The sequence below is a fragment of the Ambystoma mexicanum genome, chromosome 2p (genome assembly GCF_040938575.1).
Source record: "Ambystoma mexicanum isolate Mex_15411 chromosome 2p, UKY_AmexF1_1, whole genome shotgun sequence".
Lineage (NCBI taxonomy): Eukaryota > Metazoa > Chordata > Amphibia > Caudata > Ambystomatidae > Ambystoma > Ambystoma mexicanum.
This window is the reverse complement of record NC_090923.1, coordinates 548114743-548132164: the sequence shown is the minus strand read 5'-3', so window position 1 is coordinate 548132164 and position 17422 is coordinate 548114743. Positions and strand designations below refer to the sequence as shown.

At 47.2% G+C, this 17422-nt stretch overlaps 1 protein-coding gene across 1 annotated transcript in view; it reads right to left on the bottom strand.

Annotated features, from left to right (window-relative positions):
• Positions 1-17422, bottom strand: part of DNAH1 (dynein axonemal heavy chain 1) — a 3604831-nt gene that overhangs the window by 2350500 nt on the left and 1236909 nt on the right. The window contains exon 22 of the mRNA XM_069644003.1: positions 10532-10696. Coding sequence (XP_069500104.1) covers positions 10532-10696 — 165 coding nt within the window. The remainder of the gene's footprint in view (positions 1-10531; positions 10697-17422) is intronic.

The window sequence follows — 17422 nt, the reverse complement described above, 5'->3', positions numbered from 1 at the left end:
GTTTCATAGCGTCCCATATCATGGCCAGCGAGGAGTCTTTGGTGGTGTTTTCCCTGAAATAATTTTTGAGGGCTTCTGCCATTTCTGTTCTGATTGCGATGTCAGATAGGATGTGGTCTTGCAGTTTCCATTGTCTCTGGGGAGGTTCCGGGACGCCTGATACCCTCAGGTTCAACATGACTGGAGCATGATCCGAGAGGGCTCTGAGCCCGATTTGGATGGATTCGACGCAGGGTATGAGGATGCTTGAGATTAGAAGCAGATCGATCCGTGAGTGACCCAGGTGAACGTGGGAGAAGAAAGTGTAGTCCCTTTCTCCCTCATTGGCCAGTCTCCATACATCTATAGTGTCAGTCTCCCTTAGGAATTCCGCCATGGCAAGGGCTTTGCTGAAATCCTCTTTCGATGGAGGGAGCGATTTGTCCAGGTTTGGGTCGGGAGCCAGATTGAAATCGCCCCCTATAAACACGCGACCTTCTATGAAGGCGGTAAGTATTGGTAGGAGATTCCGGAGGAATGTGCTTTGCCCGGTGTTTGGGCAGTATATAGCGGCTATCGTGATGGGAAGTTCTAAAAGGAGGCCTTTTAGCAGGAGATAACGACCCCCAGGGTCTCGCTTGGTGGCGATATTGGATAAGGGTAAGTCCCGGCTTAGCAGAATGGCCACCCCTCTCTTCTTGAGGTCCGCGGAGGCAAAGAATCTTTTGGTGTAGCGTTGAAAGGTTATGTGGCATTCGTCGCTCCTGAGGAGATGAGTCTCTTGCAAGCAAATGATGTCGGGTGCCAGTCGGGTGAGCCTGTGCTCCACGGACTTCCTTTTCCTGGGGGAATTCAGACCCTGAACGTTCCAGGTCAGGAGCGAAAGTTCCCTATCCGGCTGAGACATTATTGGGTGGGATTGATAGAGACTTTACCCTGGGAATTTTGGATTGCAGAGCTGGGGACCCCTCAGATCTGGCTGGCCCCTTCGCCGCTGCCCTGGAGATGCCAGGCAGAGAGGAGCGCGCATCGTCAGTTTGAATTTTGTTCGTCCTTTCCTTCTCGCCACCCGCTCGAGCTCCAGCCCATTTCCCCCTGACCAAGGAGAACCACAAACATAAACTAGAACAGAACCTAAAACAACAAACAGATAAAGGTATCCAGGCCAGCCTTCTACCAACAGGGCTGTCGGCTGGGCCACAGACGCCATCCATGTCGGAGACCAGGAGGTCTCATGCTATAGTGGTGAAGATCTTGCAGATTGAGAGATCTTGCCGCCGGCTGCCCAGGCCAATCGGCTTGTGAAGTTGGAGGCTCACTCCATAGCGACTCTGCTGGGCTAGGAGGTTGTAAGGCTCTAGGTTTAAAGACTAGGCTCCCAGGGGGCGGTCAGGCGGTTGCTGTATGGCTTTGATGAGGATAAGCTTGGATCTGGGCCGTTCGGGGTCTCAGTGAGTATTGGTGTTTTTCCCCCTTGCCAGAGGGCCGCGTATCCTGCGTCGACCGACCACCCGGGACCAGGGGCGGAGAGTTCCCCCCACAGCCCCCTCGGGGGAGCGGGCCGGGCCCTTTGGGACCTCCTCCTCCATGTCCGGGTCCATAAATGCTGCCGCTTCACGTGGAGATGGGATTTGCTGAGGTTTTCCCTCCCGAAGGGAGCTCCAGCGATAGGTGATCTTGCGTTCCCGTAGCCAGTCAGCCATGGGTTTCAGAGCTCTTCGTTTGGCTAAGGTGGATGCGGCTAAGTCTTGAAAAAGGGCTATCTCTGAGTCGCGGAAGTGGATCTGGCCCATGGCCCTGGCCTCCTGCATAATCTCCTCCTTGAGTTTATAGAAACGGAAAAGCAATTGACCTGTTTAAAATCATTACTGTTCACTCTAAGCTTGCTGGGGGGAATTGGGATTAAAACGGCAATTGTGGATTGTTATTCCTGAAACCTGTGTGCCCTCATTCCATATCTTCATATTGCATATTGGGGGGAGTGAGTAGTAACATAGGGAAAGAGTGATCACATTGTCTTTGGTTAAATTAATTTCCATTTTTTTTCTGTGCTGCATTCTTTCATCACTGCATTTCCTGAACCCACACAAAGTTATTCTCTGCTACATTATTCTTCCTATTCCTACTTCTAATTGATTAAAGAGATTGTTGATATTGTAATATCACCCATTGCTGATCACTGTTCATATTCATAGGTGTGATATTAAGATATTATTCATATTCATAAAAGTGTAATCTATATATTGTTCCATTCTTCAAATAAATCTTTTAATTTGCAAAACAAACCTATTTCCTGGTTCAGTGACACCGGGGGATTCAAAGAGAGGGGCATTATATAAGGGTACATCATCCAGAATTAAAAGAACTTTTGACATAAAAATATATAAATAAGGGTTTCCATTGGGCATCCCATACTAGGCATTGACTTAGTTGGAGTGCTGGATTGAAATCACTTACATTCCTTATCTTGATAGACTCCCCAAGCAATTAGAATAACAGAGGGGGGCAGAATGTTTTAAACAAGTAGATTCTGGAGAACCGCCTTACCAAACCGTGCATCAGCTCCCGGTGCAACATCCAGAGAATAGTGCTTGGTGAGTGTATGTAAGGATGCCCAAGTGGCTGCCTGACATATGTCCCCCAACAGGAACCCCTCTTTGGAAGGTTGTAGAGGCCGAAACCCTCTGGTTGAGCGAGCCCTGATTCCCGCTGGAATCTCCCTGCCTGGCGATTGGGAACACTCGGATATGCACAAAATAATACAACTTGACAGGCTTTGTTTGGTTATGGCAAGACCTTTTTTCGAGACAAAGAGTGGGCCACGAACAACTGGTCTGACTTCCGAAACTCGGATAGGCGAGCAACATAGAAGATTAACGCTCTCTTGGGGTCAAGGTGGTGGAACCTCTCTTCCTCTTTCAAGGGATGTGGAGGAGGGTAAAAAAGGGGCAAATCAATAGACTGGGACAGGGGAAACTCTGAAACCACCTTAGGAAGGAACCCGGGCCTGACTTTGAGAGACACTTTCTCACGAGAGAAACTTAGAAAAGAAGATTTGCAGCTCGCTAACCTTCCTGGCCGAAGGGATTGCAAACAAGAAGGTTGTCAGAAGGGGTAACAGGATAACAGCAGTAAAGTACATGAGTGCATAGGCTCAAACGGAGCCCCCATCAAGTAGGTCAAAACCAGATTAAAATCCCAATCTGGGATCACGAAAGCGGTTGGCGGAAACCTATTGAGAAGGCCCTTCAGGAATTGGGCCATGAACGGACTAATAACGAAGGAACCTTGGTCTGGGGACCACTTGAACATAGACAGGGCCACCAAATACCCTTTGACTGTGGTAACCTGAAGGCCAGTGACAGAAGGAACTCCATCACTGCAGTGGTGGGGCAAGAGATAGTGTTAATCTCGCACTCCCTGCACCACGCCTCAAATATTCTCCACCTGCACGCACACAGAGATCTTGTAGAAGGTCTGCGTGCAGCCAGCAACACCTCAAGTACCTCCCCTAAGAGGTCCCAGCCATCATACATCATCCTCTCAAGAGCCACGCATGTAGGTGGAGGGAATTCGGGGTGAGGTGGAGCACTCGACCTTGCGACTGGGTCAGGAGATCCAGACGCAGAGGCAACCGGTAAGGCAGACAGATGGTCAGATTCAAGTACCACACCCCGATTATCCAATCCGGGGCAATCAAGATCATGGTCGCTCAAAATCTCTTCAACCTCCTGAGAACCCAAGGGATGACGGGAATCAAGGGGAGAAGGCGCAGTGGAGAGGGAAGGTCCAATCTACCAGAAACGCATCCCCAGTGCGCCGTTCGCTGGGAATTCCCTTGAGCAAAACTGTTGGTAGTTCCTGTTGGACTCAGTGGTGAACAGATCCACTGCTGGGGTACTCCAGAGAGCGAAGACCTCATCTAGGACTTCCTGGCACACTTCCCACTCGTGTGAGACCGTGCTCTGCCTGCTCAGAGCATCCGCCAAGCTGTTCTCCGTCCCCGCCAGATGCACTACCGAGACAGAGATTTAGTTCTTCCGTAACCAGAACCACAGCTGTATCGCCTCTGTGCAGAAGGAGCGGGAGTGCACACCACCCTGCTTGTTGAGGTAGTCATGGCCACCTAGCTTCTGATGGAGACCAGAGGCCGCGCACCTGTAAGTCCTCGCAGTGGGCGCCCCAAATCTTCAGGGACGCATTTGTGACCACTGAAGGCTGAGGCCAAGTAGGCCAGAAGGGTTCCCCAGCCATGAGATTGTTGTGCATGTTCCACCAGCCGAGTTCGCGGACTACCTGGCTGGACAATGAGAGGTGATCCGTGAGTGCTCCCAGATTCTGAGACCGCTGGTCCCTCAGGAGCCACTGACGGGATCTCCTGCGCAGCCTGGCCTCTGGCACTAGAAAAATAAAGAAGGCCATTAGACACAAAAGGCAGAGGAAGGAAGTCGCTGGTAGGGTGGTGTGGTTCTGAAACAAATGCACCATCTGGGCTATGTTGCCGACTCTCTTCGGGTGGAAAAGCCTTCCCTACCTGTGTGTCTAGAACTGCTCCCATGAACTGGAGCCGCTGAACTAGTGTCAAATGGGACTTCAAGTTGAGGGAGAAGTCCAGCCTGAGCAGTAGTAGGCAGGTGTCTTCCAGATGAGACGACTTGTCCTGCCGACTTACCCCGGATCAGCCAACCATCCAGATACGGGAATACATGGACCCCAGATCTCCTGAGGTGAGCCGAACTACCACCATGAGCTTGGTGAAGACCCCTGGAGTGGAGGTCAACCCAAAGGGCAGCACCTTGAACTGGTAGTGCTCGTCTCCTATGAGGAACCTTAGGGACTTCTTGTGCTTTAGGTGTATTGACACATGGAAATCAGCATCCTGCAGGTCTATTGACACCAGCCAGTCCTGAAATTTGACAGTGTAGAGAATATTTCATCAACGTCACCATCCTGAATTTGTCTTTCCTCAGGAACTGTTTGGAGCCCTGAGGTGCAGGATGGAACAGAGACATCCTCCCTTCTTGGGTACCAGGAAATACCGGGAATACCAGCACGATCCTCTGTTCGAGAGGTACCTCTTCCACGGCACCCTTTGACAACAGGGCTCCCAGTTCTTCCTGGAGCTCCTGTCCTGGTTGGATTGGGTGTGGTGGGGGTCTGGCCGGTGGTCTTTTTAGAAAGGGCAAACAATAGCCCCACTGAATCAACTGCATGGCCCAGGCGTCGGAGGTTATCTCCTGCCACTGGGGCCAATGCCCTGCCAACCGTCCACCAAACGGTGCATCATGGGAGGAGAAATCAAAGCGCCTCTAGAAGCCCCTCTGCCCCTTGCAGGATGTGGAAAGCGCCTCTGCCCCTGACTGGCTTACAGGAGCTGCGCCTTCCTGCAATAGGGTACATAATACCTATAGACCCTGCCTCTAGAGGCAAAGCTGAAGGCAGGTTTTGCCGGCTGCACTGCTAGGCCCAGTGATTTAGCAGCCAACTTGGATTCTTAATATTTTTCCAAAGATTTGTCAGCTTTCTGACCAAAAAGCATGTCTGCCTCAAAGGGCATGTCCAGCAGCCTGTTCTGAACATTCGGGGAGATGCCAGAACTTTTCAGGAAGGCTTGTCGCCTCATTACCTGTTTGCAGTGACTGCTTTGCTACCTCCTTCCCATCCTCAACCAGCTGTAAAAATCTGTCCCGCATGGCACCCTCAGGGACGTATTCAGCAGCATTTTCCACAGCTTTCCACAAGCCAAAGGAGTATTTTGCCAATCCACAGGCTATGTCTGTGGCTTTTTAGCAGCATGCTGCCAGAGGTGAACACCTTTCTGGCCAATGCGTTCGATTTCTTTCCCTCTCTGTCCGGAGGCAGATTGGAAGTGGATGCGCTGGTCTGGTGGAAATAGTGGCAGCCTGAATAACTAGCCCTTCCGGGGAAGGGTGTGTGGCGAGGAAAGAAGGGTCTCCTCTTGCCGGCCTATACTTCCCTGTAAAATTGGCATTTACAGGGGGAATAGTACAAGGGTGCTGCCACAAGGAGGATAAAGGGTACGCAATGGCTGGGTTAAATGGCATGTTATGCTCAACTGTGGGACCTTCGTCTAAGATATAAGTGAGCTCATACTCTTGAAGAGATTGGATAGACTACTTCAACCCAAGGGTGTCAACAACCCGGTCAACCAGAGCCCTGAACTTGATATTAGCATGAGTATAGGGCTGGTTTTGCTGCAACTCAAGGTCTGGGGAAGTATCTAGGCCGCTGGCGTCCTATAGACCTTGAGCCAAGGGCAATAAATGGGCCTGGTCGTCAAAATAATCTATGCAACTGGATCCCGTGTAAACGGAGTAGACTTGATCATCGGGGTCATCAATGCCGAAAATGGACTGCATCCAGTCAAAGAACCCCGCCCTTGACAGCGCTATAAACGAACCATCACTGACTGTCTGCGCCGAGGGCTTGACCACCGATAGAATAGGTTTCGAAGCCAAGACTGCTTTCAATGCTGATGGTTCTTTCAGCCCCGAGGGACGCTTGGACGACTGATGGACGCTGTGGGCCCTGGCCTTGCGGCCTTCTGGTAATTTACGCCTAATAGGCGTGGTGCGCAAAGGCGTTTTCGACGTTGACAGAGTGGCTGGCTTGGGGTCGGGAGCACAGAGCGCCGCTTTTGCCACCAAAGCTTGCTGGTCAGGGGCCAGAGCGGCACCTACAACAGCTTGCTGTCTAAACATTTGAAGCATGGACATTTTAAAATGTGCACACTCTTCCCGAGTGGTCGGCCCCGCCGAGAGCTTACCTCGTTCCGGCAATGAGCTGGACTTGCACCAATGATGGTGGTGCTGCTTCTTCTTCCGTGAGGAAGACGAGGAATGGCTCTTGGAATGGGACAATTTCTTGGTCTTCTTGCAATGTTTTTCTTTCCCCTTCCCGGGGGTGGGATCCTCAGTCTCAGAAGAAGGGACGAGCGACTGTGCCTTCGATTTTATGGGCAGTCGACCCAAGGCAGTTTCCCGGCCATCTTGCGTAAGGATTTCGGCAACATTTTCAAGCACGACGCACAGGCCTCCGTGTCGTGCCCAACACCTAGACACCACGACACACATCGCCTGGGTCGGTGACGGACATTTCGGCCTCGCAATGGCGCCATCACATTGCGTCGAGGTTTTCTGGGTAAAATGACTATTTCAAAAACGTCAAGAAAACTTGAAGATGAGGCCTCTGCAGAAGAAACGCAAACCATTGAATCCAAATCACAGGTGTTAACTTGGTGAACCATAGCTTCAGTACAGACCTGTTTGTGTCCGTCTATAGATGCATGCCATGTAACCACTGAATGCCATTCATTTGAAAAAAGATTATCTGAAAGCCCCGGACAGAGCAGTCAGATGTCCAAAGTCTAATCTGCAGCAATCATCTCACCTCATGCTGGAAAAAAGTACAAGTTACGCACTGCTTTTGTAACATGGGGCTGCATGAGACACCTAAATTAGCATTGAATGATTAGGGGAAGGGACCAAAATTCGCAGAGCATTTGCAGCTTCTATTAAGTGTTCAAGATTGGCAATAAGCATCACCATTGGTATATACATTTCAAAGATTCACTTTGGCTTTCAATCTACTTCCTACAAAATTACATCACAAATGAAACCTCTTGTTTTAAACCCTGGAATGCAGACTAGGCCAGTATAATTGCTTGTTAAATGCAGAAAAATGTGTTAAATATTTTTCAGCTTCAGGCACTCTACATTTCCTTCACAATATGCATAGCAACACGTTGTAAGCATGTGTCAAACAATCATTAAAGAAGGTGATCATATCACACAAGCACTTCTGGGTTATATCGTTATAGCTGAAAAGAATAATAGCTCATAGGGCAGATTAACAGGAATCAAGCTGTGCCCTATGTTAAGGCATCAGATTCAAAGTTTTATTTAACTTAAAAGGTAGGACGGATTAAGGCCCGATTTGCCCTGTGAAAAGGTGGGATTTCACTACCTAAAGAAAACTAAGGATAGTCTGTGTCAGGATGTCCAACTTAAGTCTCTGTGTCCAAAACCTATACCTGTCCTCATAACGAAATGCATACAATGTGTAGGGAGCTCGGTCTCAAAGAATTAGTGTTCCAAAGAATGTTCAGAGCTTCTTCCAGCTCTTGTTTTAGGACTAGCGTCCCCTTCCCCAAGTACAAAATAGTTCAAGATATGGGGATTCCCTTCCCCAAGAGTTCAAATCATCTTGCTTCCAAACTAACAGTTCCTTGGGGCACCTCCCAAGTCGCGGTTTCCTTCCCCCAAGAGTTTAAACTTCCAACTTTCAAAATCAACAGTTCTCTTTCTTAATTTCAATCTTCAAACCAAGATGTAGCAACACCTGAGCTTGACTTCAAATATGATTTAATTGGCTTTTTCCAAATAGGGAACTCTGTCTAGGCGCAGTTGTCGGACCACACGGTCCACCCATTACAGGTCACGCAACCAATACCCTATCTGACTGCTTCCATCAACACTTAGCCACTCGTTCCATCTGACAGTGATGCTTAGTTGATTCCTCAGTGTCACATTCTCTGCTTTAACCACCATGCACTGTGTTGCTCTTGTTTGTATTTCACTGACTCCCGCCCACACAAGTGTCTCTCAGTTTGCCATTTATGGACCCCTTTGGACTTTGGGCCACTCTTTAGTTTTCCATCTTAGTACCTCCCTAGTTCTGTCTTGACTTTGGCCTTTACTTGTTTGACACACTGTATTTCTTTCATGCACTACTTTGCTTTCGCTCCCTTCATGAGCATTCAATTGACTTTGTGCAGCATTCCCAAGTGCTTTCAATTCACTTTTACTCTGTGCAGTATTCACAATGGCTTTCAAACCCTTTTTACTCTGTATGGGTTCCACAAGTGCCTTCAATCAGTTATAGTTCATTCAATTTCTTAATAATACTTGTTTCAGCATTCAACAATACTTTTGCTCTCATTGCATTTCACTAGGCAACTGCAAAAGCCTTTGCTAAATGTTACCAGGGCGCCCTGGTCATAGTGTCTATTGGCTCTACACTCACTGATCGCACCCTACAGCGTTCTTCCTCCTGGTGTCCTTTGCAACAGGCTTCTCCAGGCTTCTGCTGCTTCCCGGCTTCTCCTGACTTTGCCTTCATTTCGGGTTGTGGACGGCACGCACCGCCCACTTTCCTGGCTTCCTTTGGCAGCAGCTGCGGTCACGGGGCGCTCCACTGCTTCTCCCCACCAGACCCGCTTCGGCAGATGGCAGGACCTCCGGACCCTCGCACAGCCGACCACGGCTACAACATCCCCTTCACCTGCATAGTACTGCTCCTGCCTCCTGGGTCTCCAGCCCGTTCCTCTTACTCCAGAACGGTGAGCCAATTTATATCCTTCAGGTGTGTTGTGACCCCAGGTGTGGGTTGAGTTCTTGTGCCTGACTTTAGAGGCCTCCATTGTACAGAAATGCCTGGTTGTTCCTCTAGTATACCTCCATAGTCCCCTTCCTCGTCTCAGTACCAGATTGGTGTTTGGCATGGTCTGATTTAATAAAAGAAGTCTTTCGCCTCTGTTTGGTCTCTGATGTATGTCTGCGTCCATGAAATGAGGATGTGTCCTAGTTGGTCTCTTCCTTGTCCCAGTACTAAGATGTTGTTTCTGCGGAACAGATTGAAAGAAGGAGAAGGGAAGGGGTTGACAATATCCCACAAAGGCTTTAGGGATAGAGGGTTCATTGTGAAAGGGAAATGGGGGATACTGCATCTCACCTAAGGATGTCCTCTCGCCATTCCACAAGCAACCTCCACCCATGTGATCCTCCCTCGCATATCCACCCCCAGGGTCGGGATTCGAAAGTGATGGCCATTCCCTGGCCACCTGAGTGGAGGAGTCTGGGTAAAAAGAGAAGGTGACACCCTCAGGCTCCTCACACCTATCAGGTTTAAAATTATCACCCATCCTGGCATTTATGTTCACTTCATATTGCAGTGTCATACTTGTAGTCCCGCATTTATGATGTGAGCTGTATCATCACCAGCTGCTTCTCGCTGTGAAGAAAAGTGGCCAGTGGTTTATTGGCATCATTAGCTTTGTGGGCTTTTGGAATGTAATAATACATAATGCAGTTATGTTCTGCTATTTCACATGCAGATACTGGTATGTGGCAAAATACAGGCATATCAAGGTGCACCCAGTATATATATATAGTAGTATATGGAAATGTGGGAAATTAGTAAATGAAAGTATTTCATGAAAAACTTAACTGGATGTGTGCTGACACGTCTAACAGACATTTTGTGATCATTTGGAACACCCTTTTGAGTTGACCTTTGAGCCCCTTGTAAAGTTAAATGTTAAATCTGTGTTTTGCAAAATATTAAATTCAAGATTTACAAAGCCATTCTTCTTTTGCAAGCCCGGCTTCCATTTGGTTATTACAGCTAAACCAGACCCTCTGCCTAAGCTCTGGCTGGGCCCTGCCCATGAATTCTCTGGCTCCCCCACTTCTAACCACACATACAAACAAGCAAACACACGCATTCATGCAGTCACAGGAGATATACGCACTTGCATATTCTCTACTGCGTTCTTCATGATCTTTCTCCAAGTCCTCTCCATAGTCTGGTAGCGCTTGCTCTCTACAGGCAGCTGCCGGTTGATGTCCTCAGAGCTGAAAATGGGCTCCAGGTATAGCCAGGATCGTTGGCAAGTCAGCCACTCCTCAAGAACGTCCTAAGGTTGGAGAGAGTAAGGTCAACAGTAAGCAAATATTTCAAGACACCACAGGTGGGAGGAGAATCTTTGGACAATAACTGCAATAAGGCATCCACTAGAGGTAAAGCAAAGTCAAAGATCAGTGCGTGCACTGGGACACCATTAGTTATGGAAGCAATTACAATATTAAATATTTAATATTAAAGGTTCTGCAAACAATAAAAGTTAAAACATGTTTTACAACTGCCCCAAGCATGTAACAATTTTTCCAGAGAAAAGCTGACCCTATGCGAAAGGTAAGCAGTGAGATGAGGGAATGTAAATGTGGCTGTCCAAGGCTTTCAGTCCAAAGCTGAGAGGGGTTTTTTAATGTGCATAAGGGCTAGGCACAGCCACTGGGTAAAAGACACTTAACAAGCGTTTTTCTCAACAGAAGGTGGCAGCTTCTATGCTCACCCTCACACATACATGTGGCGTGTATCCAATTGGGGATTTCCTGGTACTTGTTGACATTTTGGGGGCGTTTTACAGGCTGAAGAGGCCTCAAACATTAAACAAAGTTCATGAACTACCCTGCCCTAAGCAAGAGGCAACAGGAAACAATCATAGTATGTAACAAGTGTTAAAGCCAAACAAATCATGCTTTAGAAATGCAGAGGAAAAATGATTTGGCCCTGATTGGGAGGGCAAGGTAGGCTTTGCAAAACTATCTTACCCACGACATTGACAAAGCCAGACCAATTGTTTGTGCCTTTATTTGTTCTACCCTTGGGCTTCAAACACTGCCTGCAGTGCGAAGACTGTTTCCTAGCCACACTTTCCTAGCATATTTAGCATTCTGCCAATTGTTTTTTCATTGTTTGTTCTAACCATGGGCTTATTACACTGCCTAGGTGCAAATCAGGTTTTCCTAGTTACGCTTTCCTAATATGTTTAGCATTCATTCTAATCAAGGTCTGAAGATCATCCTTGGCATGGCCCATTGACATCTTTGTTTTTTGCACTGTATGTAATCCTCACCCACCACTAATTTCGCAGCGCATGAATAAGGCGAGCAAGCCGGCATCAATTCCGTAATTATTTAACTTAAAACCAAACTGAAGACATTGAAGGCTGCTGCAGAGTAAATTAACCTTAGAAACGCAAGTACTGAGGCCTGATCAAATATACAGCATCTGCGTCTAACAGTCCTTGCTGGCCCAGTATGAATAACCAGCAAACGGTAGCCCATTTTTATTCAGTTCACTTATACTTGTTTTGCAGAAGAAATTCACTGGGATTAGAGAAATTAAACCATAAGAGCTATGTTCAGATCTATAAGCCTTTTTTCTCATCAGCCTCACAATGCCACTTTTACAGGAATGTGTGAATTGTATGCTGTGTATGCAGTATTGAATCAACGAAGAAAGCGGCCTGGACTAACAATTGGGCTCAACTGCAAGTAGAGTTTTGAAGACCCATGTGGTCGACTGCTTTTGAGTTATTATACGAAACTATAAAAGGGGCCACAATTAGAATAACTGGAAAGGAGCCACGCCCACATTTTAGAAGAACAGCATTATCGATCATGTTAGATAAACTAAAATGTTGTCTTAAGTAGGTCTCCCAAACTGAGAAAAAGCGATCAGGGATTATCCAGGCTTAATGTTAGTGATACCATTCTTGTCAACAGCAGTCCAGATTCTGAGAGTGCTGTTTAACAAATAATGCAACAATTCGAGGGCATTGCCAGGTGGTCACAACACTTGATCCAAGTTAAAGGCCTAAACAACGCCTGTTACTGACCACAGGACGTACGTTATTGCTAATGGAACATATTCTACCCAATGAGAGTACAATGTTCTTTTAAAAAACTAGGCGGGACAAAGGAGAGGCATTGAAATGTTGGAACAAAATACTTAACCATCCACAACTGCCCTCTGTCAGTGCATTGTCTGCGATGGAACTGTCAACATGTTAGGGGTAATAAGTTATATAAGCTCCACCCGAAGGACCTAATACTTGTTTATAACCCGTATTGCTCTTTCATATGAAAGAAAAAACAAAAGGGCATAAAGTGTAGATGCAGAACAGGCAGGTTAGCGATCTCTTCTTCCTGAGGTTAATGCCCTCTTAGTTTTCCTGCTAACATTAAAATTGGCAGGCAGAGGCCTGTTAAATTCTATGTCTGCTGGATAGTCATGTGGAATTGGCTGCATAGGCAGGGCCTGTTGTCGGTACACAAATCTATCGCGTAAGTCACAGTTGGATGCTGGTGTGTTCCTCGCCGCTGGTAGGCTTTCAATGTGGCATTCTAAAATATATGCGGGCTGGTCAATTCTTAGACCGTACAGATTATACAATGAGAATGCCAAGCGAACTTTCGAGGTATCAGGTAATATTATCCCCATATATATGGTCGCTGTAAATAATATCGCTGGGAAAAGGTTGTGGCGGTATTGTATGGGTGACCATATATATATATATATATATATATATATATATATATATATATGGGGACAGGGGCAAAAAAAAAAGTTTGCAGGGGTGTCCATGTTCTATGCAATAATGTCGCCACAAAAACGGCCATTTTGCCGCGATATTTTTGCATGGCGAGATTTTTGTGGCAACATTATTACATGGAACCACTTTCCAAGGGTTAGAATTAAGGTTTATATACACAACCCGAGAGCTGTACCTGCTGTTGTGAGTCCGAGTTAAAGGCATAAGCGCAGCAAGGACATTAAACAAGGTTTAAGGGCGCATAATGCCTGGTACAGCCTGAGGGTGGGGTCTATAAAGATACTAGCCTAAGTACCCGGCTTCGTCCGGGATGTCCGTTGTCAGATTTATTTTTTATTTTTCATATTCCACTGAAAAAGATGAACAAATATTGCTGTTTGCCACAAAGGTAAAACGCGATACATGTTAATTTCACTAATTAATTGAACACCAAATGTTCAATATTCTCGGATTTAAATTCTCACGTGAATATAATATTTGAATGCTTACTCTGATTATTTGCAGTGTTGTGAGCAGTGGTGGCCACTGTCGCTGCTAAACACACACTGCAAATAAATCAGACTAAACATACAAATATGATATTCATGTGAGAATTTAATTCGGAGGTAAATACTAATTTGGTGCTCAATTAAGTGAAAGTAACATGTATCGAGTTTATTGCAAAAGAAATCAATGAAAAAAAACACACTTGCTCTCTTCTAAAAAAGGAATTTGAAAAAAAAACGACTAGACTAGTTCAGCACGGACAGCGCGAGGATGAGCACTTTTACAAATAACTTGCAGATGGTAAGCGGAATACCACATGAGGAGTTACATCCCCAAGATGAACGCCACATACAAACCCACAAACACGACTTTGTTTTATATATATAAATTAATACCAGTGTTGCTCTTGGCATTATATAGTATAAATAAGTAGCTAGTAGTAGTCAATACATAAAACCATATGGGATGGCGCACCAACAAAAAAAAAAAGGTCTGTTAATTGGTCAGACTCCCCCAATCACTGTAGCTGGCAGGGCTACCAGTGTAGTACTCCTGCGAGGTCTGCAACTCCCCTCTCATTGGCCAATTTCCAGGCTTTTTATTGCTTTTGCGAGCCATTCCGCTCGTATGGCCTGAAAATTGGCAAATGGGGAAGTGCTGCATCTCTCTCCTAGGTTATAATTGTTTTTATTGCCTCTTGAATATCTAGTCAAACTCTTCTTGGGCTCCTATTTTCATATAAGTTACAAGTTGTAAAATATGACACAACAAGGATATTCAAACTTTTTATTTAAGGTGTCTGGGTGGTTGGGGCATGTTATAGTGTTCCCCGGCACTTCACAAGGATACTATGTTCTTTTTATTTGAGGGGGGGGGGGGTTTCTATTACTTCTCGTCACCTTTTCTGTTTCCTAGGCCGGGCCCCTGCCCTTCTTTTCTCTAACTTTTGAGCACTTCCTTCTTCTCTGTCTCTTCAGGGTCTCTGCTTTTTTTTTCACTTGTCAGGGCCCCTGCTCTTTCCTGCTTGGTATTCCTCTTGGTCAAAACCTTTGTCTTCACCTTCTCAGTCTATCCCTTGTCAAAGGGCTCTGCCTTTGCTTCCTCTGCCCTTTTATTTTCTTGGGCAGTGGCTAGGTCTCCATTCACCTGGCATTTGGTCTTCACTTCGATCTACTTCTTTTTCTGTATTTCTGGTCTCTGGCTTTCAGTCTCCTCCGGTCTCCATGTTTTTATAATCAGTCGGTCCAATCCGGGTCTGACAATCAGCCTCTCCTTTCCAGGAGCTAATATACTACTCCACTCCAGGTCTCACAATCTGCCCAGCAATCTTCCCCTCCTCTTTGGGTCTTGCAATCCGTTCTTCCACTCCAGGTCTTACAGCTAACTCAAAAACCTTCTTCTCTGCTGCAACTATCTTCTTCCTCTAACTGTACAATTTGGCTTCTCTGTAACACAAAACTCCCTTCCACTCGTGCCTGGGAGGTGGCACTTATATAGTGATTGGACTGGCTACGATCCCACAGATTAGCCAGAGAGGTCACATACATGCTCTGGCCATGCTCCATGGCAGGGATGTTTTGTAGTCCTGAGTTCAGGGGGGCAATCCTTTTAATGGGGAAGCCGCAATCTCGGATCCCGCTTCAGTCTGCGTTTGTTGCTGGCAGAAAAGGAGCTGGGTTGTTCCCCAGTCTCAGAATGAGTAGTTTCCCTTTTTTGAATTTTGTTTTGGTGACCTCCTGTGTCTCACAGTTCAGGATAAGTATTAATCATTACTCCTGTGGGGTAAGGGTTTGTAAAGACATGTTTCTCCTGTGTTTGCTGCAGTGCTTGTATCATTTCCATTGCTTTTAATGGGGGCTGAAGTTGATTGATCTTGTCTCCCTTGTGCTGGCAATTGGGAGGGAAACAAGAGTTCTCTATTCCCCAGTGTTTCTGGTAGTGTGGGAAGGAAGTCAGGCTTTGTGTCTCCATTAACCGTACAGGTGAGGTCTGGACTTCTTGCTGTCCCATCTGTGGGTTACCCCAGTCTTCCCCATTATCTTGTCCAACTTTGTAAGCCAGTTTTTCTAGTCACGTATACCAACACCACACTCACTCATACCAATCCAACAGGATACTGTGTCCCTCACCGACAGCAGTACCCTCAAGGCAGCACACTGATTCCATACCACACCTAGTATGCAGACACCAAATGTAAGAGCACCCTCTGAAACAGCAGATATATGATATGATATATGATATGATATGGCATTTATAATGCGCCTATACACAAGTGTTTCAAGGCGTGGCAGGGAGGGGGCACAGAGGGAAGATAGAGACAACGATCTTACTAGGCCAGGTGACATTGAGATCGCACAAGTGCACGGGGGGGAGGGAAAGTTCAGGGGAAGGGGCAGTGCAGTACATAGAATCAACAGTAATAAATAAATAGAATACATAAAAACAATAGGTAAAAAGTGTGGCCAGCTTGTGGCAAGTGCAGGGGTGAGTGCAGCCAACAAGTGTCAGGAGCTGGAGAGGACTGTAAGGATACAGAAACAGCCCATAAGTGCAGGGGTTGCCTGGGAGGCAGTGCAGGTGTGCAGTTGGTGGTTGAGGGGACCAGGCCCGAGATCAGGTAGCCAGGTGACCAGTGCAGTTTCAGTCAGAAGTTCAGCAGGGGAGAGGAGGATAGAAAGCAGAAGCAAAGAGGAAGGTCTTGAGGTGCTTCCGGAACCGGAGATGGTTCTCCTCAAGTTTCAGGGAGGCAGGGAGGCTGTTCCAGAGGGCGCCCCCAGCCTAAGAAAGAGATCTACTACCAACTTGTTGCATGGAGAAGTGACTGACCCTGAGGGTTGGAGGCAGAGCTCGTGAAGGAAGATATTTAGGAAGAGAGAGTTGAAGATATTGCGGCCCCAGGCGGCCTTGTGGACAATGCAGAGGGTTTAGAACTCAATCCTTGCAGTGACAGGGAGCCAGTGCAGAGTCCTGGAGAGATACGATCCCTGGGTTTCAGGCCAAGGACAAGTCTTGCAGTCCTGTTCTGGATGAGTTGCAGGGGGCGGAGAGTAGAAGCAGGCAGATTGAGAAAGAGGCTGTTGCAGTAGTTCAGCAGAGAGAACCAGAGCTCTGGAGACAGTGAGCTTCTGGGGGCAGGAGAGGAAAGGAAGAATACCTCGGAGGAGGTGCAGCTGTTAGCGTGACTTCTTAGAGACGTCAGAGATGTGAGGAGAGAAGGAGAGTGTGGAGTCGAAGATGACCCTGAGGTTTTTAGCCTCACAGGTGGGAGAAGGGCCAAGAGAGGCCGACAAGAGAGCGATAGGAAAGGAGGGAGCAGGTGTGCCGATGAGGAGTCTTACTGGCATTAAGGTAAAGATCATTGGCGGCACACCACTCCTGTATAGCGGACAGACAGTCAGAGATGAGCGAAAGAAGTGGCGGAAGGGAGCCTGAAAATGAGCTGCATGTTGTCTGCATAGCAATGAAGGTTGGGGCAGAGAGCGCCAATGCAGTGGGCAAGAAGCGGCAATGCAGTGGGCAAGAAGCGGTAATGCAGTGGGCAAAAAGTGCCAAGTATTGGTTGAACAGCCAGGGAGAGAGGTTAGACATCTGGGGAACACCACAGGTAGAGATAGAGATAGAGGAGAGGAAGGACCGAAGTTGGACCTGGGAGGGAGGATCGATCAGAGAGGAAAGAGGTCAGCCAAGCCAGGGCATGATCAGTGAGACCCAGGTTATCACAGAGACGGTTGAGCAGGATGGTATGGTTGAGAGTGT